The sequence below is a fragment of the Hoplias malabaricus genome, chromosome 12 (assembly GCF_029633855.1).
Source record: "Hoplias malabaricus isolate fHopMal1 chromosome 12, fHopMal1.hap1, whole genome shotgun sequence".
NCBI lineage: Eukaryota > Metazoa > Chordata > Actinopteri > Characiformes > Erythrinidae > Hoplias > Hoplias malabaricus.
Window position 1 is genome coordinate 8,707,824 of NC_089811.1, and position 20,930 is coordinate 8,728,753.

At 40.4% G+C, this 20,930-nt stretch overlaps 1 protein-coding gene across 2 annotated transcripts; it reads left to right on the top strand.

The window, feature by feature from the left end:
- Nucleotides 1-1,916: 1,916 nt before the first annotated feature.
- Nucleotides 1,917-20,461, top strand: ints6 (integrator complex subunit 6). 2 transcript variants are annotated; one of them, XM_066686677.1, is made up of 18 exons: nt 1,917-2,314; nt 3,230-3,307; nt 4,790-4,939; nt 5,982-6,071; nt 6,292-6,475; nt 11,066-11,185; nt 11,877-12,025; nt 12,682-12,834; nt 13,683-13,815; nt 14,301-14,395; nt 14,489-14,599; nt 14,856-15,071; nt 15,641-15,767; nt 15,993-16,135; nt 16,542-16,716; nt 18,150-18,497; nt 18,780-18,873; nt 19,138-20,461. In XM_066686677.1, exons 1-18 carry the CDS (start codon nt 2,204-2,206, stop codon nt 19,229-19,231), a joined length of 2,571 nt encoding a protein of 856 aa, XP_066542774.1. In that variant the 5' UTR covers nt 1,917-2,203; the 3' UTR covers nt 19,232-20,461. The 2 variants fall into 2 exon arrangements, with proteins under 2 accessions (XP_066542774.1, XP_066542775.1); XM_066686678.1 differs by lacking the exons at nt 11,066-11,185; nt 11,877-12,025; nt 12,682-12,834; ... (8 more) ...; nt 18,780-18,873; nt 19,138-20,461 and adding an exon at nt 7,777-9,332.
- The last annotated feature ends 469 nt before the right edge of the window (nt 20,462-20,930 follow it).

A 20,930-nucleotide genomic window follows, 5' to 3' on the forward strand; every position in this document is an offset into this window, starting at 1 on the left:
TGAACAAAACAAGAACAACATAGTGCTCACACACACAAAGCATAAATAACAGGAATTAAACATCATCATTTGAGACAGGCCATTGCCCCCGAAACTACAAGCAGTTTATTGTGCTTTATTTGTGTAAAAATCTTTCTTTTATATTAATAAATTGATCAGTCATATCATTAAAGTAACCTCCTTGTTTTTACTCACATTGTCTATTCTCTCAGCTCCAGTGACCATATCAGCAGAGCACTTTATACTTCTACAATTACAGACTGTAATTTATCTGTTGCTCTGCATTAGTCCTCTTTCACCCAGTTTGTCCGTTCTTAGGATCCCCAAAGAGCAGATTTGATTTGGGTGGTGGATCAATCCCAGTGCTGCAGTGACATTGATGTGGTGGTGTTTTAGATTGTGTTGCACTGGGATCAGACACAGCAAGTGCTGCTGGAGTTTTTAAACCCTGTGTGCACTCACTGTCCACTCTGTTAGACACTCCTACCTCATTGGTCCACTGTGTAGATGTAAAGTTAGAGACAGTAGCTCATCTGTCGCTGTACAGTTTATGTTGGTCGTCCTCTAGTCCTTCATCAGTGGACACGGGCCCCTTAGGCAGGATATTTCTGGTCTGTGTTGATTGACAAACGTGTATTTAATTTAATTAACTATATCTGGTTATTTATTTATTTGGCATAATCAAAATATTTGTTCTTGTCTGATGTAGACTGAAAGATGTAGCAGCTGATCAAGTGTAACAGTAGTGTATTTGTTGATGAAGGGAGACCTATACTTTTATCTGACATTGTGTCCAGACACTGTCTTTGAGCTGAAGGAGCCAGTAGCCTGTGTTTCTGGAAAATAAATCCAGTGTCTGAGCTAAAACCACAGGGAAAAATCTGCTCCTCTCTTTCAGACTCTGAGTCATCTAAGCTCTATGATAAATTTGTTATAAATATCTGACCCTTTGTGTCAAGTGAAACATACAGAGCTTTGTATTAGAATGTGAGTAACACTGTATTCATATCAGTAAGCAGTGGAAAAATAATTTTGGTGATGGTGCACACTGAAGCTCAGTGTTTTATGATTTAAACATATCAGATTTCATCACATTTTTATTGCATGTTTTGAACTGGTTTATTGTTAAAGGAATCCTTCAATTAAAACAAAAATAAATGTGAATGAAGTTGAAGTGCCACTAAATAATAAGTGGCAATTTCTGTAATATTCCATCATGATATAATGACTTTTGCCTCCCCTCTAAAATGTCTTCTGCTTCTTGATGATGTCACTATGCACCAGGGGGTGGAGAAAATATTTATATCAACACTTTCACCCCACTCCGTTAAACAGGGCATGCATTTTACATGTCATATACATTACCAAAGCATTGTTTCATTTTGAATTTTGTTTGAATAAAGAAACATATGTGTCCTAAATTAAGGCAGCCACAGCATTTTGAGTGATATTTTAATTTAATCTCAGACAGGCTACATGGACGGCTCTAATTTTATCTGTTCATAAATTTCAGCACAGAACAGTTCACAAATGTAAGCCACGCTCCACCAACATTACTCAAATATTTTTAAGTATAAGGGGGGCCGAAAAACTGCTGAAACTGTCCTGATGGTTCAGACTATTGAATAACTATTTAAGTCTTTACAGAATGACACTGTACTTTAGCAAAGATGTCCCATGTGACTTTTTAAAACCAATTATTCGGCTATAATAAACAAATCTTAAATAGTGCAGCTTTAAAAACTCACTGTTTACTGTGAGCTTAGATACAAGGCACCACTATACGCATGCGCGTTGCGACGCTGGAGGCCCGTGTTTGAATATGATAAGAAGTCGCTTCGAAAGAACCAATCAGCGGAGGGAATTGTGCATATGGTATAAGAGAGGTGGGGTTTGTACTTGAGAGCCGAGTAAAACCAGCGGTGCCGAGGACGGAGTTCCAGTTTGTGGGGAGAATCATGGAGGCGAAACACAGGAGAAAGTTGCAATGATGAAAGTTAGGGAGTTGTTCCAAAGGCCAACAAAAGACATTTAAATCCCCTGTGAATGAATAAGCGTGTCCCCGGGGGTCTTTTTAAAGATTTATCCGAGCTTTACAAGGCAATCTCCTTGTAAACTAGACTATTCTGAACACGGCGTGGCGACAGGAGGCGAACAAAAGATCTCGGGTTGTTTTTAAGACTCTCCCGCATTTATTAACACTATGCCTGTGATACTTTTTCTAATAGACACGTCTGCCTCTATGAACCAGCGCTCTTATCTGGGCACTACATATCTGGACATAGCCAAAGGTGCCGTTGAGACTTTCCTGAAGGTAATGCTACTCTCCAAGCTTGCTAGCCGGCGAGCTAACGTCGGTGTCTTATTCTAATTGTCCGTTCCACCTTAAATCAGCGACGTTAAAAGGGTTGAAGTTAGCTTGTTTGTCAGCTTCGTCTTCTAATGGTCCGTTCCACCTTAAATAGATGTGTCTACGAGGGCAGAAGTTAGCTTGTTTTTCATATTCTGATCCGAGCTTTCCTTTCTATCTAAAATGATTTTTTTTCAAACTGAAATCCTGCGCGTTGTTCGCCTTCTTCTACTTGGAATTTTCCGTTCCACCTTAAACGGGCGACTTTAAAAGGCGCTAAGTTCATCTTCGTAAAGTCGCCCATGTAAGGTGGAAAAGGGAAACTCGGAACAAGAATCAGGGTAACGTTAGCTTCCTATTAGAGTTTTTCGTTCCACCTTAAATTTACCACTCAACAACGCTCAACTTAGTGGTATTGGAATTTTACGCTCCACCTTAAATGGGAGACCACCACGTTAAAGTTGTTATTATTGTTGGAAATGGGCGTGTTTACAACGTTAAGGTTGTCATAGTCATATTGAATTTTCATTTCCACCTTAAATGGACAACTTTGCAGTAATAAAGTTGTTATTGTTTGAAACTGGCGACTTTAGGGCGGTTAAGAGGCTTTTAGTGGAAATTCCATGGGGAATGGGCGACTGTACAACAGCGAAGTGTGTCTTACTGACAATTTTCTTTCCATCTTGAATGGGCTTACAGGACTGAAGTTGCTCTTATTGAAATTGTATTGCTCCACCTTAAATGCCCAGTTTTGTAGCAGCAGGTACACTGTGAATCCCTCTCCAGCTCTAGTCTCTGGTTGAGTGTGAAGGGAGCTGTCAGTGACTCTGTTTTTATTAAACTTGTCAGAGTGAGTTAAAAGTTGTTTTCTCCTTGCAGCTCAGGAGCAGGGACCCTGCGAGCAGAGGAGACAGATACATGTTGGTGTCATTTGAGGAGTCTCCTGCTGGAATTAAGGTAGAGTTATGTCCCAGGTTTTGTGAGAGGGTTTGTTTGGTTGAGATTTAAAATCAAACATGAACATAGTGCCTTGGCAAAAAACATTTTACACACGCTGTCCATTGTCTCAGCTCCAGGAGCACTTGGTAGTTCAACAATTACAGACTGAAATCAATCTGTTTCTCTGCCATTTTTTCCCCAAACTTTTCCAATGCATTCTCCCTACTCTACATGTCTTTTTTGCTTTTCCACTAGGTAATTTTTGGCTCTGGTCCCTTGAACCGGGTTCTTTTTTGTTGTGACGTGTAAACCTTGCAGAGCGCTTGTTGTCCAGAGAGTAGTCACTTTACACCACGCAATGCAGACGTCCAGCACAAACTCTCCATCTGTAAAAGTTACAGCAGAGATCACATTTGTTTTTATCCGACTCTCGACAGCTTCTAAAATTACACTGTGGTCTTTTGAAGGGGTTCAACCGCTCCTTGGATCAGTGGCCTACGAAAGAATCCATCGAGAGCAAGGCGATGCAGCAAGAAAGAAACAAACTCTACTGATCTGTCTGAACTGATGATGGAGCTGTGTTCAGTGCCAAACAAAAACATGCCAATACTGAATGAGTAAACAGTGCTTAACATTACCACCACTGTTGTGGTTTCCAAAGCCCACTGTTCACATTAGAAATGACACCGGATCCAGTTCGGGTGGTAGCTGTGGTAGAAATAAAGCAGAGACAAAAAGCGAGTAAAAATACCAGACAACCACCACCATAGGTGAAATGAATTATCTTTCTGTAACAGTCTGCTATGGTGTTACATTGGCTGTGCCTGTTCTAGAAAGTTTATCCAGCCTCTAAATATCAGTCTGTTCATGGTTGCAGTATGGTTAAAACCACACAAATTAAAATAAATAATGTCTTTTATTTAGGCTTTTTTTTTTATAGCTGAAATGCAATCTTTCAGAGCTTGAGAGCTCAACCTAATGTGCTTTTGTAAAACGTAACCTGAGGCATTTTTTAAAACTGCCCCTACTCACTGTTCCCTATATTACTCACAATATAGTGCACTTTTATAAGGAACTGAAGTCAGGAGGTTAGTAAATGACTTTGAACAGTACTGTGCAACAGCAGATTCTGTCTCATAAACATTATAAACATGTTACTAGTGAAGACTTTTATGTTGAATTATAGAATTGGTCTTTCTCGCTTTAGGATATTTGTGAGGCAAGACTGATGATTCAGTTGTTGTCAATAATGATGAAGAAAGTGCTTAGGAATGAAACTTTGTGTATAGTTTTGACTGGACTCCATGTAGAAAAAGAGAAATCTGCTGGTTTTGCAATAGGAGGTGACCAGAAAAAAAATCCTGTAGAATATTATGTGACAGTGTGAAGTTAGTTTCCTGTTTAGTGTTTTGCATGTGCAAGTGGATCAGACACAGCAGAGCTTCTTGAGTATATAACACTCACTGTCCAATCTGTTTTGACTCTTTTTGTCTTTCCCAGGCCGGATGGAAAGATAGCCACATCACGTTTATGACAGAGCTGAGGAATTTGCAAGCGTCTGGACTCACCACTTTCGGACAGTCTTTGAGGACGGCTTTCGATTTGCTCAACCTCAACAGAGTAGTTTCAGGGATTGACAACTATGGACAGGTATATTATTTCAGGAGGAGCCCCTTCAAACCGCACCTTCCTCAGAGTTATACAACCATCCAGTCAGGTCACAATAGCCCCTCCAAATACCCCACTCATCCCCTGGTCTCTCAGCTTGAATGGTGGAAGGTCCCGTATCATTTAAGTTTATTTTGAAATGTTTGTACTATGGGCTATAAAATTTCTGTATTTCAAGTATTGAAACTCACTACAAGCAATTGACAGCCGTCCTTACCTTTTACCCATTCCATCAGTCTTGATAATTTTGCTTAGTTTCACTCCACTATCATTACAATTTTTCTCTGAGATCATGGACCAGGTTGATTCTGTCTTGATAGGCTTTCTAGTTACATTATTGGCCTTGTCAGTATTTTTAGCTGTAGACGTGTCAAGCAGAATCTCATCAATCCAGGAAATGAAAACCAGTGGTAAGCAGCATCTATTGTTTTTGTGTTTTGTAGTGTGGGAAGTAAACAAGATGAAATGAACAGGTCATATGGCTCAAGTGACGGTTAATTTGTCTATTAAGGGTTAATTGCTTTATCATTTACATCTGTATTATGGACTGGGCTCATATTTTCCCAGTAGACCCCATCTGACACAGATGAAAGCTGTTGAAGCAGGATGCAAATTAGCTTTCAGTTTACAAATAGACTGATATGAGTTGGAACGGCGGATATGGGAGATTGTGGTTGCCATGGCTACGTGTGTGTGTGTGTGTGTGTGTGTGTGTTCACGCCTGCTTTGCATTTAACACTGAGCATTAAGTGCCTTTCTAAATACTACAAGGAGAGTTACACATGTACAAAGTTTGTAGACACCCCCTTATCATGTGAGAACTCATGATTTACGTTGCACCCATAGTGGCCACAGATATTAAGTTGTAAATACAGCTTGAACACAAGTATATGGGACATGTTGGAGCAGCTGCCCAATGTCAAGTGTTGGCTAGTGGGGTGTAAATCCCTGCAGCTTTGGGAATTGGAGCAGTTGATCTGTGTTTTTGTGTGATCTGTGTGTCAACTGTGTTGTCTCCCTCCAGGGTAGGAACCCATTCTTCTTGGAGCCTGCAATTATCATGGCAGTCACTGATGGCAACAGGCTGACCAGCACTTCTGGAGTCCAGGATGAGGTCAGAATTTTTCTGTATACAGAAACATCTTTGTCTCTAGTGCTTAATCTGTAGCCAGGAACATTCCGCCTTCTGGTTTTCTTGGCTTAAAAATAACAGACCTGAACTTTTTATTTTTATTTGCATTCTCTCATTACCAGCATAAAAATATCAGTCAGATATTTTCCCCAATACAAAGATACATTTTATAATAATAAATGTAATATTTTATTCTGTGCAGCTCCATTTGCCCCTGACAACGACCTTGCCAGGCAGTGAGTTGACAAAGGAGCCATTCCGATGGGATCAACGTCTTTTCTCGCTGGTTTTACGTATCCCAGGAAATGCCACTTTAGAGCCGGAGCCAATGGGAGGAGTCCCTCCTGACTCTTCCCCCATCACCCCCATGTGTGAGGTCACTGGAGGTGAGATGGCTTTTTGTATTTTTATGGAGGCAAAAATGACATTTAAGCATTTAACACAAATACACAATGGTAGGTGGCAAAGATGGCTTCTAGATTAAGTCATTGAGAAATGAAATATACAAGGGACTTCTATGTTTAATTTGCAGTCATTGTTTACAAGTCCAGATTAAAATATCCCTGTATTTTTCCATGTGAGTTTGAATTGTCTTAAAAGGATCATATTGCCTCCTTCTTAATAAAGGAGCACAGGTCTGGATCTGTGACTAGTGTTGCATGGTATACTGATACCAGAAAGGTCTCAATACTTTGTCATTAAAAACAGTACAATACAGTGATCCCTCATTTTTCGCAGGGGATGCGAGTATTTGGACTTTTAAAACCCTCCCTGTACTGTTAACAACCCACCGTTTGCATTAAACAGTCATTCTATAATGTTTTTCAGCTGGAACTACATGTGATATCCTACCAGTTTCTTTAATAGAGTAATTCCTAAGCTGTGATTTAGCACAAGTAAATTTCACTCGGTTGTGGACATGAACAATACATGTACTGTACGTAAGAAATACTTGCGTTTTTCCTAGATTTTCCCTCAATATCTGCAATATAGCGGCCATAAGCCCCCTTGAAAAAACTGCGAAGTAGCAAATCCGCAAAAGATGATCCGCAAAGTATTATTGTACCTCATATAATAGTACTTTAAGGAGTGTAAATTAATTACAGCGGTATTTCTAACGAGTGCCACGGGGGGGCAGTGTGCTCCTCCAGCTCTTTGCTTCTTCTCCCTCCCTTAATGAATATGCCGCTAGTTTTAGCGACTTTTCAAAACTTTTTTAAACGTTTTTAAAAATTGGAAAAACTCTACTAGCACCAGAGACATTCTGCACAAACCTTACCTACTTTGGTGCTTTTCCACCACATGGGTGCGGTTCTACACGACTCGCCTCGACACAGTTCGGCTTGGCATGCTTAAAGCTTTTCCACTGGCAGGGCTCCCCCACTAAATGTAGCTGGTGAGGTCCCAAAACCCAGTCTCTAACAAGAATCACTGGCTTTGAAAACCACAACAACAGCGGCGGTAAAGTTTACCGTTTACTCATTGTGTATTCACATATTGTTTTTGATTTTTGGATTCACTGGAAATTTTTATCGGCCATCGGCCCAAGGAGCATATAATCCTCTTCATATAATATAATCTTATAATTTTCTTCCTTGAGGAATGTTAGGAGCTGTCATTGTGATTTGATTGAGCTCTGCATTTTGTGCTGATTGACATGTCTCTCTGGCCATTCTGTGATCTGCAGGGTTTACATGTCACTATTTAGTTGGAATCTGGAGTGAGCTGGGACTGAAAACCTACCCAGTTCTAGGAAACAGTTACCAGATTTGGCAAGTGGAAAAGCAAAAGAGCCGTGCAGAGTCCTGTAGGTGGAAAAGTGCATTTTTCATAGAAGAGAACTGCCGGTAGCACAACTCGCATGAGACAGCTCACTCTCCTCTGCTTCTCTGCTGCCTCGACAGCTCTCTTGATGCGGCTTGTCTGAAACGGAGAAGCACAGTCGGTCCACACAGCAGCTCACACAGATCAGAATGAACTGCGAATGTGCAAACTGTGTTGCCAAACACACATTTGCTTCCTTTTATGTTGAATATATTCCTTTGTCTGAACTGAGATCACATAATTGATTGAGGCATTCAGCTTTATTCAAACAGTAAACATGTCTTATGAATGTATGATATTGGACCCAGAAATGGTGAAATGTGATGCATTGAACAAGCATCTACCTGCGATTTTGCAGACAACCCTCATCTTGTAGAGGACGATTTACATTACATTTCCTGATGTTTTATGTTTTTGCTATGGTGTTGATTCAGTATTGTATCGAGATATTTAGACGGTATCGTATTGAAAGTCATGATTTTGGTATCATGGCAACACTGTGAACTGCTTTGGTCCAAACCCCACAAGCCCCCACAGCTTTAAACAGCACTGTTCAGAACGGCTGCTTTCAGCACCTGTTTTATTTTTAAATGATAATGAGCCTCTCGCTGTTCACCCCAACATGAGCACTCATCAATTAAGAGCAAGGAACAGAAGCTCTTGTATTTTACCCATTTTCCCCTGTTCTCTTTTTTCCTCTGTTCTGGATTTTTCAGCTTTTACTCAGTGCTCTTATTTCTCCGTGCTTGGGTTATTGGGCCCCAGATAATTATTTATTACCAGCCTCACTAAACAATAACCATTTTAACCATATTTCCCACCACTACCAAATATGAAAAACCCCCAAAATAGAAAAAGGTTTAGAGAGGTGATATGTGTTTAAATTTGTTAACAGCTTGTTGGTAAAAGTCTACAACCCAAGCTGGTTCTTGTGGATTGTTGTGGAACAAGGGTTTGGCTTGAGGCAGACTTGTTGGGCTGTGTTTTAGTGGAGTTTAAATGCAGTGGGATCAGTGAATGGGATAAAATTGCTGAGTGGAGGTGAGGGCAGATTGAACTGGGTTCAGGTATGCTGACTAACACAGCTGAGTTACAAACTCTCTCTCTCTCTCTCATATCACTGAACAAAGAAGCACAGCGAGGGGTCAATACGCTGCCTAGTACTGCACAATACTGATCACATACTCTACACAATAGGGCTCGGCTGTTGTATAAATACTGCTGGTCTGTGTGTGAGCGTACAATGAACTGAGAAGGAGGAGAATAAAGCCTGGACGAGATGACAAAAACTACTGTGCTGTTCTTCAGTTACCAGGGCAGCTGAAACAAAGCCTGCTGTACACTGTATGTCTTATAGGATTACTGTGCGTCACACTGTATGAGATGAGCTCTCTGATGTATTCTGAAGTCAGACTCCAAATTAAAGATTTCCTGGCACTACCCGTCTGATTAGAGAAAATTGAGGATCAGTATTTCTGTTGTATGTACATGAGCGTTATGGCAGTGGGACGTAAATTTCTTTTCCTAATCTTGGTCTGTCTAGGTGTGTGCATGTACACATACACAAAAGGTCTTAGTTAAGTAACTAGGTAATATTTAGTGATGCACAACATATTGGTGGCTGATATATTATTTGCTGATATGTTTTTATTTATTTATTTTTTATTTTTAAAACAGCGAGTTATCAATATTTGGATAATCCAATATTCCATTTGGATGGATCAAATTTTGGAATTTTAGCTGATATTACATCTTGCCAATTTTTGCCATGTGAACGTTTTTGACAGTTTCTGCAGAGAGTCTCTGGGCTTAAAGTTCTCTGCGGCTATGAAGAATTTCTATTTTATTTTATTGTGAAAACAAATTTAAAATATCAGTGCCCCTTAGTACACACACACACAGATAGCGGTGTAAATAGAATAGCTTTTTATTGTCGCTGAGAAAACAATGTTCAGAACAGTGTTAAAACAGTGAAATACAGTTTTAGAGTCCTCTCTCAGGCAGCAGTTAAAATATAAAATAAAAAAAAATCTATACTTGTGCAAAGATGGCAGATTGTTCAGAGCATTAACACAGAATATAAATATAGGCTTAATTTAAAGTGCTGTGTGCAATTTCTTGTCCATTAGTATGGGTGGTTGTCTGTTGATTCTAATGATTGTCAATCAGGATGGGTTGGTTAAGGTGAGGGGGGGGGGGGCTCTTGATGGCTGATGGGTTGATGGCTTTCCAGGTGTGTCCAGGGTGTTCCAGATGTTTGGATGCTCTCAATGGTGGCTCCATAAAAGTTCACCAGCAGGTGTTGAGGGAGGTGGGAGTGCTTCAGCTTCCTGAGGAAGTAGAGTCTCTGTTGTGCCTTCCGCACTAGGTGTTGGGTGTTGAAGGCCCATGTGAGGTCAGCAGAGATGTGTACTCCCAGGAACTTGAAGTCCTCCACTCCATTGATGTGGAGGGCCGTGGTCTCTGTGTGGGTGGATCTTCTGAAATCCACGACCATCTCCTTGGTTTTGTTTGGGTTCAGTAAACACACACACACATACAGCAGGTTAAACAACATAAAGATACTCTCAAAACACATGAAAATGGTCATTTATTCACTGAATTTATAATTGAAACCAGATGAAAAATAATCAAACACACTTACTCTCCCTCATTTTGAGCCCCTTTGTCGCGCTCTCCTTTGTCCTCCAAAACAAACCCGGTGCTGCACTAATTAGCACCCCTCTAAAAACCATTCGTGTGGAACCATCAATAAATCTTTGATAAAAGTATGTGAACTACACCAAATGAAATAAGACCAAATGAAAAAGTACAGAAATGTACACATACTGAAGAAAAGGCTTGTCCTTTGAAAACACATGAACATTTTGCTTTAATTCAATATAAATTGGCTTTAAATAAATAAGATATTAATATCTGAATAAGCTTCCCCAAGGTGCTAGTTGACGGTGATTGCATCGCCCCTCTAACGCATTCATCCCTACTAATATTGTTAATACATTTTAGTTTTAAGGACACTTATCCTGCTGAAAAAGGAGATGAGTAGTGAACAAGTTTGCCAGTATTGTTTTTTGTGGCTGTATTTTAATGCTGACATAAGGCAGTTAACTGTTTCTATACTAATGGTCATACACATTTTTTGTCTGTACCAGGTCGCTCATACAGTGTGTTTTCCCAGCGAATGTTGAACCAGTGTCTGGAGTCTCTGGTGCAGAAGATTCAGAGTGGTGTCGTCATCCACTTTGAGAAGACAGGACCAGACCCAGCTGAGGGTGAGAGCAAAGGGGCAAATTATGTTGCTGCCTTTCACAGTCAGTATGGATCATAACATGCCCATCCCTTAAACTCTAAGTGTCTATATGTAGGCCCATGTTTTAGTTCCTCTCAGAGGTTTTGTGTGAGCTGTGTAGTATCCCCTGAAAGTTTTCACTGGGAAATGTATCTGTTTGATGGAAAAGTGGGTAAAATTCCTCCATATCACTGAATAAAAGACTTGCCCTGCATTCACACCTTTTCAGTGAGAGCTGGTGATGTCGGGCATTGTGGCTGATTCAGTGATGTGACCATGTTAAAAAGTTTCTTCTTGCAAACTGAGAAAAGCAATGTGACGATTGCCAGTGCAAATTGAGCAGGGTGCTATGTGCATGATTTCCAAAACTTGGTGTCAGTGAAACCAAGGCCAGCTCCAATTCAGAAAGCTCAGGAGAAAAGCAACGTGGGTGATGAAAGAGAAAGTCAGTGCCGGAGTGAACTCAGGGTTATGATTTACAAGTGAACAGTAGGTCAGAGCTTCAAGGGATTTGGTGTAGAATGGATTGTAGAAACTGTAAAAACTTAGTTTTTAATTCTCAATTTATGCTGGCAGTGATTTGATTCAGTATTACAGGAATAGTTTAATTAAAAATGTAGATGCTCAGACATAAAATATATAATGAAGTAATGTCTCTTTTAACAAACACCCAGATGGTCCAGTGGATGTGAAATGTGGTCCTCAGCCTTGGCACAGCTGTCATAAATTGATCTACGTTCGTCCAAACCCTAAAACCGGCGTTCCAATTGGCCACTGGCCCATTCCTGAGTCTTTCTGGCCCGACCAGAACTCTCCTACTCTGGTGAGTGTCTCTCCCTGGCGCTCACATTTTTACCAATGCTGTTAAACCTTTATTAAGGCCACTGAAATTACAACAAATTCATGTTATCCTTGACTGCTTGTAAGACATGAGTAGATTTATGCTGCCTATCAAGAAAATTTGGAGCATTCTAAGATATTGAAGTAGAATAATGGAGGCATACCCTAGAACAAACAAATATTGTAACATGAATGGCTCGATATTAAAGTGCCTGGGTAAAAAACTTTTAAAGTATTGATCTGAAACAGTGTCTAAGGCAGAGCATATGAAATTAAATTAAAGCCTGTTTTTATTGGCTGTTGATGGCACCTGTTCAGACTTCAAGATTGTTCAATTAGTGAACAATTTAAACAGAAAATTTCCAGCATCGGATAAACAAAAAGCACACGTTTGATATGCTCTGTGTTGTCTCAAACACAACTTGGGGACGATAAAATAAGCCCCTAGGACATGATCCAGCCTTCTGTCGCACTGTACATTCTGACTGCACCAATAAACACTCCGCTCAACTGGAAATTGGGGTTACAATCAGGCTCAAAGTGGTGTAGTGTTACCCTGGCTTAAGTAGACAACATTTTTTATACTTCATTTTATGCTGTGGATTATAATCGTGTGCAATTGTTCTCTCCCACTTGCAGCCCCCTCGTATGGCCCACCCTCAGGTGCGGTTCTCCTGTGTGGAGGCAGAGCCAATGGTGGTGGATAAGGTCCCTTTTGATAAATACGAACTGGAGCCATCGCCTCTCACACAGTACATACTGGAGCGAAAATCTCCGCACACTTGCTGGCAGGTAACAAATAATGACCCAACACATAACACACACACAAAGATATTCATATCTCTTACGTTTTAGAAGAAGAAGAATAGCTTTTTACTGTCGCTGAGAAAACAATGTTCAGAACAGTGTTAAAACAGTGAAGTACAGTTTTAGCATCCTCTCTCAGGCAGTAGTTAAAATATAAAATCTATACATGTGCAAAATAGCAGCTTGTTCAGAGGCCTTAACAAAGAAGATATATACAGGTTTAATTTAAAAGTGCCGTGTGCAATTGCTTGTCCATTAGAATGGGTGGTTGTCCATTGATTCTGCTGATTATCAATCAGGAATGATTGGTTAAAGTAGTTGGGAGGGGCTGGGGTTGATGATTTGATGGCTGATGGGTTGATGGCTTTCACAGCCTGGGGAAAGGAGCTTTGTTTCAACCTGTTTGTCTTTGCTTTTGATTGTCTGAATCTGTTTTTAGAGGGGAGGGGGAAAACAGTGTGTGTCCAGGATGAGTAATGTCCATTGAAATGCTGATAGCCTCTTTTTGGTTTCGGCTGTTGTAGATGTTGCTGAGGGGGGGGTTAGTGATTGGGGTCTGTTGCTCAGGAAGTCCAAGACAAAGGAAGTCCAAGTTTAATTTTTATGAAATGAAATAGTGTAGCATTAGTCATTCTCACACTGATGTATAAAATTTAAATACCAGGTTTTATTCTCTCTCTCTCAAAAAAAAACATACCTTTCTGAGTTCTATACAAAGGGTGATGTAAAACCTGTTCCTTTGCCCTCAAAATCACTCAGACAGTGGGAGGTTGTAGGTATTTGTTTGTTTTTCAACATAATCATCCTGTACCTTGCTCCCGCTGACTCCTCAGGTGTTTGTGAGTAACAGTGCTAAATACGGAGATCTCGGACAGCCGTTCGGTTACCTGAAGGCGAGCACTGCTCTCAACTGCGTGAATCTGTTTGTCATGCCCTACAACTATCCTGTGGTCCTGCCTCTCCTTGGTGAGTGTCTTTGACATGAGAATCATACCCCCAGAGATGTATATTTTTAAGTTTATAGGTTGGTAAAGTGGCCCTTGTGCAGGACCTTCTACTTCATTCAGTAAGAACAAATGTGAATGCTGTTGGAAAAAAGCATATAAAAGCAGATAATTAAAAGTAACACAGCTGTCCTAAAAACAAAGGTACCTCCAATATAAAAACCTTCTTAACTTTTATTGGAGGTCAGTTTTGGAGAATCGATCTGTTGATTATTGTGAAATTTTCACACAATGTGAAGGACAGCTGCTGTGTTCAAATGATGTAGTAAACTAAAATTAGACAAAAATGGACATGCGTGTCTTTCTTTTTAGAGACAATATGTACTTTTGTACCAGTCACTTTCAGTTCACATTGCAAGCATACTCATTTTCTTATTCGCATTCCTTGGTCCTGAGTGTATGAGGTCAGTAATTTTTGATGTTACATTTCTGACTGTATGCTACTAGATGACTTGATTAGAGTGCACAAATTCAAGCCCACAGTGAAATGGCGGCAGTCCTTTGAGAACTACCTGAAGACCATGCCCCCATACTACATCACAGTGAGTGATGGCTTTAAAGACTCAAATACACACTATTTATTTATTTTTTTATGTAGCCCTATTTCATTTGTAACTTGTTGGTGGGTTTTTCAGCCCCTGAGGAAAGCACTGCGGATGATGGGAGCTCCAAACCTGCTGGCAGACAACATGGAGTATGGCTTGAGCTACAGCGTGGTGTCCTACCTCAAGAAACTCAGCCAGCAGGTAAAAAAAGTGAAGTGCATGATAACAGGGCTATTCATACTGATGTACTAGCAGTGAGTTATTAAGGGTTATGCAATTTACAGGTCCTCTTTACATGTATAAAATGTATTACTTAATTTTTGTAAGGCAAAAGGGTGGCAAGCAGTAGTAGGTTTAAATTAAACAAGAAATATGTATATATAGATAATGTGCAAAATTACTGGTTCTCATTGCATTTTATACTGTAATACAACCCCGATTAATGTATGTGTTCCAGGCGAAGGTGGAGGCAGATCGAGTGTGTGCGCTGGTTGGAAAGAAGGCGGGGCCAGACTGCGGGATTAAGCTCCGCAATCGAGGCTCCGCCCTCTCTCTGGCTCATAGAAAAGACTTCACTCAGCTGCTGCAGAGCATCACTGGAGACAGTCCTGCGCTGCCGCTAGAGTCGAGCCCCAAAGAGTTCTCCGGATTCCAGCTTGCTGTTCTCACCAAGGTTCGTGTGCTTTCTCTTTCTCTATAACTATCATCACACTGTCAGCGGTATTTACAAACAGTGTTAAGACAGTTGTTATCTGAACATTTGTAAAAAGCAAGTAAAATACAGATGTTAAAGGGGGTGGGGAAACTGTTATCTGTGGTTTGTTTACGTTGAGAAGCTCTGTGTCTTTTAAGGTGTAACAGTGTGTTTGAGGGGAAAAATATGACTGACTTGTACATAAATGAAATGTAAATTTTTTTTTTCACTGTTTAAATTACCAGAAACTCATTTGTAACTCAAGCTGTTTAGTTTTGTAGCACTTTTGGTAATGCAGTTAGCAGTCTCCTGAGTTTGGAGACATTTCCACCTTCCACCTTGATCTGATACTGGAACAAGGAAGGGGGCTTGTAAACACATTAGACTGGTTTTGAGTACGGAATCAGATTGTACAGCTAGCAAATAATTGTTAGCAAATAAGAAAATTGTTTGATTCCATCATCTGGTCAAAACTTAATTTCTTTTTGAAAAAAAAAAAACCTTAACTTTAATAAACGTAATTTGAATTTGTATAATTCCATTTTCAGGCGATGAAGTCTCAGGGATTTAGAAACCCCTACGATATTCCCAGGGAGCACTTGCTAGACCAGCTGAGCCGCATGAGGAGCAACCTCCTGAGCACCAGCCTGTGTACCCTGAGAGGCCAAGATCAAGGTAATACCCTCAACTCATGACTGGCTGAAGGGGAGAATGAATAAAATATTTATTTTAGCAGCAACATCAGCTCAGGTGCATTCTGTACCTGAGAAAACATGGTGATTAGCTGCACTCTGGAACACAATTCCTCTCCATTTGTGTTGCGTGATATAGAAAATTAAATGATGATTAAAATTTGATTAAGAGCCTTTTTGAATTGTCTTGTCTTATTCTCTGGTTTAGATCAGCTCCACAGTGTGCCTATAGCACAGATGGGGAACTATCAGGACTTCCTGAAACAGTGCCCTGCCCCTTTACGGGAGGCAGATCCAGATCAGCCTAAACGTCTGCACACTTTTGGAAACCCCTTCAAACTGGACAAGAAGGTACAGCACTCCTCCTCTAATGTAGACTATCCTCTGAGCATCATAATAATTTGGAAATTAGGCCCTGGCATGTTACATTAGAGATTCTAAACTGACTTGTGTGCTTTTATTTTATTCATGGTGATTGACTATAAGTTATTCTGCATTGTAATATCTGTTAAAACAAACATTTCAAGCTTTATAGCACATTGTAAAATTGTTGTCTTCAAACTTATGACCAGAAATTATTTAAATGCTTAATGGAACCAGATATTTTAACCTCATACACTCTTGGTCAATTGCGTAACAGCAGTTACACTGTATATCACCTTAACTTCTCAATGTTCTCCCCCTGTCTACACAGCCCTGTTTAGAACGGCGGGCTTTGGATGTTCTAAAGCAATCTCTCTCTCTTGCTCTCTCTCAGGCAATGATGGTGGATGAGGCAGATGAATTTGTGACGGGGACTCAAGGGAAAGGAAAACGTCCTGGAGAACCAACTTCTCCCATAGGTGGAGGCGCTCCCAAGCGCAGGAGGTGCATGTCTCCTCTTTTGCGTCCTGGACGAGTGTACACGCCGCCGAGTAAAACACCGCCCAGAGGTGAGCACATGAAAATCTCCAAGACGCACACGCACTCATACTCATCTGATGATATGGAAGAAAACACACACACATTGACGTAGAATCAGTAACCGTACAACCCTCGTTCTAACAAGCTGAGGTTCACACTTGCTTCAGTTAGGCTCAACCCTAACCTTATTATCAATATTATTAGAATAGAATAACTTTTTTATTGTCGTTGAGAAAACAATGTTCAGAATGGTGTTAAAACAGTGAAATGCAGTTTTAGCATCTGCTCTCAGGCAGCAGTTAAAATATAAAATCTATACATGTGCAAAATAGCAGTTTGTTCAGAGGCATTAACACAGATATATGCAGGCTTAATTTAAAAGTGATGTGTGCAATTGCTTGTCCATTGATTCTAATGATTGTCAATCAGGATGGATTGGTTAAAGTTGGGGGGTGGGGGGTTGATGGCTTAATGGCTGATGTGTTGATGGCTTTCACAGCCTGGGCAAAGAAGCTTAGTTTCAACCTGTTTGTCTTTGCTTTTAATTGTCTGAATCACTTTTTGGAGGGGAGGGGGTGTGTGTGTCTAGGGTGAGTAATGTCCATTGAAATGTTGATAGCCTTTTTCTGGAGTTGGCTGGTGTAAATGGGGGGGGGGTTGAGGTAGTGAAGTTCCTATGAATTTTTTTTTATTTTTTTTCCCCCACCCCTCTCACCACTCGCTGCTGGTCTCTCCTGTCCTGTACTGTGCAACTGGTGAACCAGACGGTGCAGCAGTATGTCAGGATGCTCTCGATGGTGGCTCTGTAAAAGTTCACCAGCAAGTGTTGAGGGAGGTGGGAGTCCTTCAGCTTCCTTAGGGAGTAGAGTCTCTGTTGTGCCTTTCGCACTAGGTGTTGGGTGTTGAAGGCCCATGTGAGGTCAGCAGAGATGTGTACTCCCAGGAACTTGAAGTCCTCCACTCCATTGATGAGGAGGGCCGTGGTCTCTGTGCGGGTGGATCTTCTAAAATCCACGACCATCCCCTTGGTTTTATTTGGGTTCAGTTTCAGGTTGTTGTTCTTACACCATGCTGTTAAGTGCCTGACCTCGTCCCTGTAGGCTGACTCATTGTTGTTCGTAATCAGTCCTACAATGGTGGCTTCATCAGCAAATTTGATGATGTTATTGGAGGTGTGAATGGGGGAGCAGTCATATGTAAAGAGTGAGTAGAGGAGGGGGCTGAGGACACATCCCTGTGGGGTGCCTGTGTTCAAGATGAGAGTTGAGGATGCGTATTGGGGTCTGTTGCTCAGGAAGTCCAGTATCTATAAGCATAGTGAACTGCCTAGGCCCAGATCGCCCAGTTTTTTGACCAGGTTTTGTGGAATGACTGTATTAAAGGCTGAACTAAAGTTAAAATATATCTTTAAATATTTTTTATGTAACATTTAACCTGACAACCAAATCTTTTTGTGAACCAGTACCAGATGATAACAACCCCCCCTCTGTGATGAACCACGTGGGCCTTCAGGAGCCGGAGTGCAGCACAGAACTGGAGATCTCTTCTGGGTCAGACTCTTCCCCATCATCCCCTGTCCTCCAGAGTAACCACCTGCAGGAATATGAGGTGAAGCCAGAAAATGGGCAAGAGAATGGTCAGGCCGGAGAGGAGGAGGATGAGGCATCAGTTGAAGGAGAGGAACATGAATCGATTGCTCCCCGTTATCCTTCCCCAAGCCAGCTGAAGATGATGAGGAAAGAAGAAGATAAGGAGCTCAACACGGAGCTCAAGGTCCTCATCATCAAAGAGATCAGGAAACCCGGCAGACGTAAGTGCTTATGGTTTTGGATTATAAGGAGGTTGTTAGTTTATCATGAAAACAGGGCCTCGATTGAAATATATTATGTTTTAAAAATATCTCCATTAAATATAATACAGATTTTATTGGAGGATAATTGCTCACCAAGAGAGAATACAAATATTCAGAACTGGAAGATTTTAATTTTGAGCCCGTTTCATTTTGATAAAATGTAGTTTTTATTTAATATTTAAGATTGGACCTCTATTAAAGTGCAACTCTTCTTTCTCTCTCATGTTCTCACTCATGCAGGTTATGAGAAAATATTCTACCTCCTGAAGCAGATCCAGGGGAGTTTAGAAACGCGACTCCTCTTTTTACAGGCCATCATCAAAGAGGCCGCGAGGTACTGACACTTAGCTCTCTTCTCAGGGAATTAATGCACTTCATGTTTTTGTATTATTCACCTCAGCTCTGTGTTGAGTTCCTGTTCTCCAGCTTTTTGTTTCTCTTTATTGGGAAGTTGTGGGTTCAAAATTCTTGCTAGTTCTTGCCCGATAAATCGGACTGGGGCCTAGTTTTTATTGCTATAGCATCTCTGATAATTTTTACCTTGTGCTTGGATGAGATTTGAAAACATCTCTGAACACTCTGAATTCTTCATTTTCAGGTTCAAAAAGAGAGTTCTGATCGAGCAGCTGGAGAACTTTTTAGAAGAGATCCACCTCAGAGCAAATAACAGGAACCATCTGGACGGCTTCTGACCGTTATACTTCGTCAAGGCTCGTGGCCATGTTCTCTGTGTGGAAATGTGCTCATGTGTCTCCTCTGTGTTAACTTTGTGAGCAAAGTCAGCCGAAATAAACGCACTGCATTCGTCAACCTCAGGGCAAGGGCAAAGTGGAATATAGTTCCAGTTCATATACTCCTCCTCTCTTCACCTTCCTCCGGTCCTCAGACCTCACTGTTTCTTCTCCTAATCTGTCTGCTCTTTTGGTTTGTCAAAGCCAAAGATAAACAAATCGCATACATCTCACTCAAGTTTTGCCACCAGTGTGAAGTCCTGTCCTTTTACTTGCATTTTGAGATGAGACTAAAGCTGTCTACTGCCTGTTCAAAATCTCCTATCTACTTTCCTCTGAAGACGTTAAAAGGCTGTTTGTTTTGACATAATGAACATTTAGAATTTAACCTGTTAAACTAATAAGTGGAGAATTATTCCAACTCTTCTGCTTATCTTATTTTATTCCACAAAGTTTATCCTGACAACTGATGCCTGATATTAAGCCCAATAGAGAGAAATTCCAAAAGCGCAATCTTCAAATTTAGGCTTATGTTATCAGGCTGAGAAATCCTGCTTTGTGTAACAGCCCCCCCTGGTTTAGAGGGATCACGTAACCAGTTAAATCGCACACAGTGCTCACAGATTACATTTTATTCCTTTTTAATGACCTTTTTACATTTACTAATATTGACCAGGATTAGAATTAATGTACATATTGGTGTACATCTAAATTCTGTACCATGGAACAAGACTTTTCTGCAAGTTGTAAGTGTTGTAAGTGAATTGCTCTTCTTAAGGACAGGACTAAGGTCTATCGGATTAATTCAATCTAGTACTGGAATGCAATGTTTGTGGTGTTTCACTGTTAAAAACGCTGTTTCGTCCAGATTTAGGCTTTATCTAAGTCTGGTGAACTTGCTCATTTCTATTTAAACACCGGTCTCCATCTCTCTGTAATTTTGTTAACAAGTGCACACCGTTTCTCCCCTCTACACCCAACACAGGGACCAAATATTTACCATCCTACTACTACTGTCTGTAAACATTTTGAGGCTCAGATAAAACAATATTTTGAGTACATTGTACAAATGTAAAAAAGCAAATTCAAAGTATTATTTAAAGGATGTTTCCTGCAGAAACCTTTTTTGTAAGTATTTGAATGAATAAAGTTTCTATTTTACACTGTGAATAGCCATTCAAATAAACATTTTTGCCGTAAAAAAAAAAAGTTTTTTGTTCTTTCCTTCAAAATTTCTAAACTATTACTTTATATAACACTTTATATGATTTTGGAGTAAATGAAAATCACACACAGGATTTGTGTCCCATTTGTGCTGTGTAATGTGCTTTTCTGAGATCCTGCCAGTGTGGGTTCAGGCCATTTCCTGTCCTTTTAGTGATGTGCATGCAAGCCGTGGGATACAAGCTCTGGTGGAGAATTGAAGACATTACAATTAGACTTCAGTTGCTGCATATAATAAGAATTTGATTAAAAGTTGAATGGAGACAGACCTGACGTGTCCAGAGGACTTGAGTTTATTTGGATAGGAGAAAAAAATTACGGCAGACTCAAGTGAAAATAAAAACAGCTGTATTAAAATTTTATTTACAGATATGTACAAATGTGTCATCCCTCTTCCTGAATGTGTCAGCGGATCCCAGAACTAGACTCGGGGTCT